The sequence below is a fragment of the Aplysia californica genome, unplaced genomic scaffold, assembly GCF_000002075.1.
Source record: "Aplysia californica isolate F4 #8 unplaced genomic scaffold, AplCal3.0 scaffold00357, whole genome shotgun sequence".
Taxonomy (NCBI): domain Eukaryota; kingdom Metazoa; phylum Mollusca; class Gastropoda; order Aplysiida; family Aplysiidae; genus Aplysia; species Aplysia californica.
Window position 1 is genome coordinate 749,929 of NW_004797627.1, and position 6,097 is coordinate 756,025.

The window sequence follows — 6,097 nt, forward strand, 5'->3', positions numbered from 1 at the left end:
GGGGGGCGCCTAAAGTAGACTTTTACCTGGAAATATTTATATCTTTTTTTCTTCCAAAAAGATGAATGCGCCATAAGAACATAAAACGCCATAAAACAGATGCTGGACATTTTGGCGACCTGTCCTCTACAAAACCTCTGGCTATGCTGGTGGTTCTATATGTGTCATTCCCAGACCCTATTATGATGGTACAATATTTCAAGAACTACATTCACATCAATGGAGTTCACAAAAAGAAAAGCATGATTCATCAATTAGAAAATATTTCATTCTTAGTAAATACCAAAGACCCCTAGTGCCCCCCCCCCCCAACAAACTACAGGTGAAAAGGCAAAAAAAATTAATATCAGCACTTCTTACATTGGTTTCTTCGACTGAAGCCTAAAACATGCATTTGTAACTGTGCCCATTTCTACAGTTTTACGGTGTATTCACTCAATTTAGATCATCCAAGGGGCGGACTGTTGGACTGTTTCGACTCTGTTTGTCAGGGCCAGTCCGGGCTGTGAGGGACACAACATAAATAAATAAAACAAAAATTATGAAAAATTTGTGCATTTCTTTTTCTGAACAGTCTACCAATTACAAAATACATGAAATCCCAAGGAACAACACATCTTTCTCTTCTCTTTTTAAATTACGAAAATCAAAACCTATGGTTACAACTACGAGGAAAAGTTCTCTTTTCTGTTCAGAGCAAGAACATGATTGACAAGATTCAGGTCATTAAGGAGGCAGGCTGCTCCAAAACGGCTTGACTAAACCAACAGTGGCCGTGTGGCACACAGCATCCAAGCATACCTCCCTCTCAGGGGAACCAAACTCACATCTTTTGCCAGGAAGACAAAGAAACTAACCACCTAACAATTACACCACAGACATCAATCAATGTTCTTTTCTCTCCGATAATTTGATCAATATGCCACACATAGAAAAAATCAGATTTAAAACAAAATAAATTATGTGAAAATAAAATCAGGAGTTAACCTTTAAAAAAGTTAGGAAAAAAAAACACCTGCTTCAATATTTCTGATTTTTTTAAAAACAAGAAACTAGAGCAATATCTTGATCATTTAGAACGTATCTCTTGATTTTGCCTTTACAAATCTGTGAACATAAAATACATTCCTGTATTAAACAATTTCCCGGTGAAAATTTGTGGTAAACTTCTCATAAAGGTTAAAAATGTTTATGTACAGAATATTCATAATATGACTATTTATCTATAAGCAGTGATATGACATAACAGTTAATTCCACACACTCGAGATGGGTGAACAAAATCACCCACAAACCACACATTCTGACAGGATTCTCAATAGTTGTAGACAAAAAAAATAATTTTAGCCCCCCCCCCCATTCAGAACTCAGTTGACCTACTAAGCACATTCAAGGCCTCAACTCTCGTTTGGGGCATAACGTTGAGGTCACTATGTAGTATGAGGAAATGCACAAAATAAGTTTTTATCCTAAGAGGAGTCGAAATTCACTTTTACCTGCATGTACACATACACCAGGCATGCAAGCCTGCAGCCAAAGGTACATATGGACTCTCACACATACACACAAACACTCACTCACACACACACAGGTACCAAAAGTCGTCAGGTAGAGCTGAACACATTCAAGACCTCCCCCCTTCCTTATTCTCTGGCCAGCTACCTTCCCTCTATTAACTGTACTCCTCTCCCTCGCTTCCGTCCTTTCTGCTTGTGCAGGAGCTCTATCTGTCAACCTCCTTCTTTCTCTGTCTTCATTTCTTCTCTATCCTTTCAGCCTCTCTTTCTTTCTCCATAATTTCTTTTCTCTTTCTCTCTCGCACTCTTGTCTTCATCTCGTTTTTTTAAAATATCTCTTCGCTTCTGCAGTTCTTTTTTCTTTCTCTCTTTCTCTTGTTTTCATCTTTTCTTTATGTCTCTCTCTCTTTCCTTCTATATCTCTCTCTCTCACACACACTCTTCTTTCAGTCTCTCTTTCTTTCCCTTTCTCCATCTCTTCATTCAATCTCTCTGTCTCTTCCTCTCTCAGTGCTGTTCCTCTCACTGACACACATACACACACACACAAACACACACCCCCTCACACACACACACCCCTTCACAAACACACACCACACAGAACATTGACACTTGCTCATACTCTGTACCACCAACACGGCAACAGCTGTTTTGGTCTGGCAAAAAATGTAAAAATATACATCAGTTTTACACACACACAATGAGACACAAAAGCCAAACCAAAATAAACCCATGCAACTCTTCCACTTCGTAAGATAAGAATACAGCAAAAACGACAACAAAGTTTTCCTTCCATACTTATTTTCTGAAGTAAATCTTTAAAATACATATAAAAATATCTTTCAAAAGAATATATCCATCTCAGAGTACCATAAAAATTAAGTAGTACAAAAAGTTCCACAAGGCAGACTCAAGATAATTTTCACAAAAATTCTGTCCCCTAAAAGTTTTTAAAAAATTTCTTTCGAACTGTTCATTAAAATTTGACAAATGTTTTAAGTTTAAAATTCTTAACATTTGACAAATGTTTGCTAAGCCAATTAACAGGATAAAAACAACAACCCCCCCAATAAATCTTAAGTTAAAAAGGCTGAGGCATTTAGAGACTTGATTCTTTTTGCTTCATAATCAAAACTGGGACGTGGTTCTGAGAAAAGACATTTACTTGAGTCAAAAGTCCGGAAAAAACATAAACACACAGAAGCCTACTCACTCCACTCAAATCTATAAAACAAAAAAACAACAACCCAACAACATAAGAATCTTCATTTTAAACAAAACAACTAAGCTTAGTTCTTACAGAGGTACATTCGACACAGATGAGAAAATATCAAACAAAGATCAAGATTTTTTCCAAAAGATGACACGAGAAAGCCATAACAATAGCTCAACAAACCAATGCTATCTGGAAGCTGCTACAGAGGGTAATGCTTTTAGTATAACAAACAACAAAGAGATTGTTTGAAAAGAAAATTGTAATTGTAAATGAACATATTGTTAGACCATCTAGGTGGCTGGCAGCTTCCACCCTGCCCTGTCAGGGCCAAATGAGGCTGACAGGGAGACTTAGAGGTGTTACAAAGGAGTAACAAACAAAAAAAGGGAAGGGAGATAAGGACGATAGACAACCACCCACGATAACCAAGTAAGAAAAACTTCCCCACATGGGAATCAACCTCATATCTCCCGTGAACGACTACCAAGCATCTTACCATGGCACCACAGACACCAGTGATAATGTTTGGGTTTGGGTAAAGGTAAGCTCATGGACATGACATTTGTTGCAACTTGGGTTCCTCCTTCAGAAAGCATGTCTGAGGCAGAACACAAACATTTAAATGACTCCTAGACAGACATCAGTTGCCCAGTGAAAAGAGTTCACTTCCTTGAAATAGCAAAAACAGTTTGCTCTTTTAAAACGGCAAAATAGTTTGTCCCCTTAAAAACGTGAATGTTCAATATTACCAGCACACAAAGTGCTGGGAAAGATGCACTTCAATCAGGAATTTTTTTTTAACTTCTTAAAAAAACAACTTACACAAAGTTTCCAAAACATGAATATCATAACAATAATTGCATCTATAAAGTACATAACCATGCTCTACAACAGACACAAGAACACTCAGAAACATTCCCGGTCTTCTAAGATGTAAACTGTGTGAGAGGCCAATAAAGTACTCAAACACTAACAAACTGACAAGATCTTTTGTCGTCTGTAGCCAGATACCAATTCCCACCTGGGTGAAGTGAAAAATATTGGTGTAAATTTTTCCCCAAGGGCACAATGTCACAGTCAGACACCTTACACAGTTTGAACCCACAACCTTTCAGTAGCGAGCCCAACAGCCTAACCGCCAGACCACCAATGACATACCTCCAGAAGGGTTCACAAGACTTTCCCATCACGTACATCTGTAAGTGAAATCCATAAATCCAAAACTATAATCAACTAATCTGTAACATACTCAGAACAGTTCCATTCTACAGGGAAGAATCAGTCTCCAGTACCAGGCTGGAAGACAAGAACTGATACTATTTATTTGGAATGAAAGAAGAATGTACACAAAAACAACAAAACAAAAAAATAACCCCCTTACTTATTGCATTATGGACATCACACAAGAAAAAAAATGTACACAAAATGAATTTTTAAAATAATAAAAATTCATGACGCTTTTATATTCGTGAACTGAAAATAAGCAACAGAAATAGCGATCGTTCCCTTCAAAGCATTTCACCACCTTTTTGTTTTATAATGAGGAATTTTGGTAAACAAATTTTCCATTAAGTCAAAACTATTCCCAAATGATAGAAAAAAAATAATACAATAATAATAATAATGATAATAATTATGCTTAGTTCCCTAACTCAACTGACAAACGAAAACCCCAGAACAAACCAAGAAAACAAGCAAGAACCCCCCCCCCCCCAAAAAAAAACAAAAAAACAACAAAAAAAACGTGTACACCTTGTGGAAGCAAAACGACTAGAATTGTACACAATATAGCTGTATATCGTATGGGAAGCTGCTGATGTATTGTAAGACACAAATATATTTCTTGTCCTGGTGGTGCGTAGATAAACTGTCACAAAATGTTCACTGACAGAGCCAATGTTCTCACAGACATGAAAGAAAGAAAAAGAAAAGAAAGAAAGAAAGAAAGAAAGAAAGAAAGAAAGAAAGAAAGAAAGAAAGAAAGGAAGAAAGAAAGAAAGAAAGAAAGAAAGAAAGAAATTGGGCAGAACAAGGAGTCATTTAATTGTGGAAAATGTGAAAATGAAAGAAAGGGGGATTTGATTTTTATTATAGCAGTTGGCACACTTGTCATCACAAACTTGACATTAGCATCCACCAATCTGATTTGTTCAGTGGCAAGTGACATGATCATAAATAAACAACAGTTTTGAAACTAAACACAAGTTATTTTTATGACATGATTATGAATAACAAAAAAAAACACAAAAAAAAAACAACAACAATTCACCCTCCTCCAAAACAAAAAACAATTTCATTTAATTTCTACTGGCCTTAGGACTTGTTCAAAAGTTTTCTACCTTTTTAAAATCCGTACGCCCTGGGGTCATTTTGTACCCTTGTGGTTGTATTCTTCACATTTTAGAATACTTCTAGTGCGAAGATCTCCTTGAAACTTTCAGTATTTCTCAAAAAATCGTTTTGACAGCATAAACGTTTGACACATGAAGGAAACAATATGATATTTGTTTCTGAAACTAGCTACTGACTCTTTACAAAGGATGACGAAGGCCCCCTTGACCTAATTTAAATATGTGAGGAGGCGGACTGTGTAGACCCTGCATGTTCAGTCCTATGGGGCAGAGACGGATACAACACCCCTGTAGAAAGATGTCTGAAAAGTTTCATTTTAAGGCCTTTTCAACCCATTTCTGCCTCCTTACACATCAGAATTTCAAACTGTCAAATAAGTCAACTTGTGAGGATCCACAATTGAGAAGATATTTTCTTAACCAATCAAATCAAACATACAATGAAAACATTCATTTTCTTAACTACATGTAGCTTATTAGTGCTTCCACTAATCGGAATAAAACACACAGTCATAATATATCATTTCTACAGTCTAACTTGTAAAAACTTCCACTAATCAAGTTGATTAATTTTCAAGGTCCATATCAGAAGAATTATGACCCCCCCCCCAAAAAAAAAACCAAAAAAAAAAAACAACAACCCCACCCAGAGGTGCCATCAACACAGATTTCACCAAACTTCATCAAAATGAGTCACTTTTGGAAATTTCAACCAATCATTGTCAAAACAGTCATTAAAAAAAACAAAACATTTTGGCCCACCCAGAATCAGATGTACTCATCATTCCTGCCCACACAGAAGTAGAGGATGGAAGAGACGAGGGCCATCCCACCGGCACCCACCGCCACCCAGAAACTCCAGCCGAAGATGGCAGTGCGGAGGTCGTTGTCGTCTGCGATGACGTCAATGTCATAGTCCAGGTGACCTTTGGCCCCGAACACAGACACGGCGATGGCCACCAGTAAGACTGTGTGTGTGTGTGTGGTTTTGTGTGTGTGTGTGTGTGTGTGTGT

The 6,097-nt window shown here is 37.2% G+C and overlaps 1 protein-coding gene across 1 annotated transcript in view; it reads right to left on the reverse strand.

The window, feature by feature from the left end:
* Positions 1-2,007: 2,007 nt before the first annotated feature.
* LOC101863199 overlaps positions 2,008-6,097 on the reverse strand; it is a gene marked incomplete at its 5' end in the record, with an annotated part of 7,356 nt that continues 3,266 nt past the window's right edge. Inside the window, 1 exon segment of the mRNA XM_013085219.2 lies at positions 2,008-6,051. Within this exon segment, the coding sequence (XP_012940673.1) occupies positions 5,852-6,051 (200 nt within the window).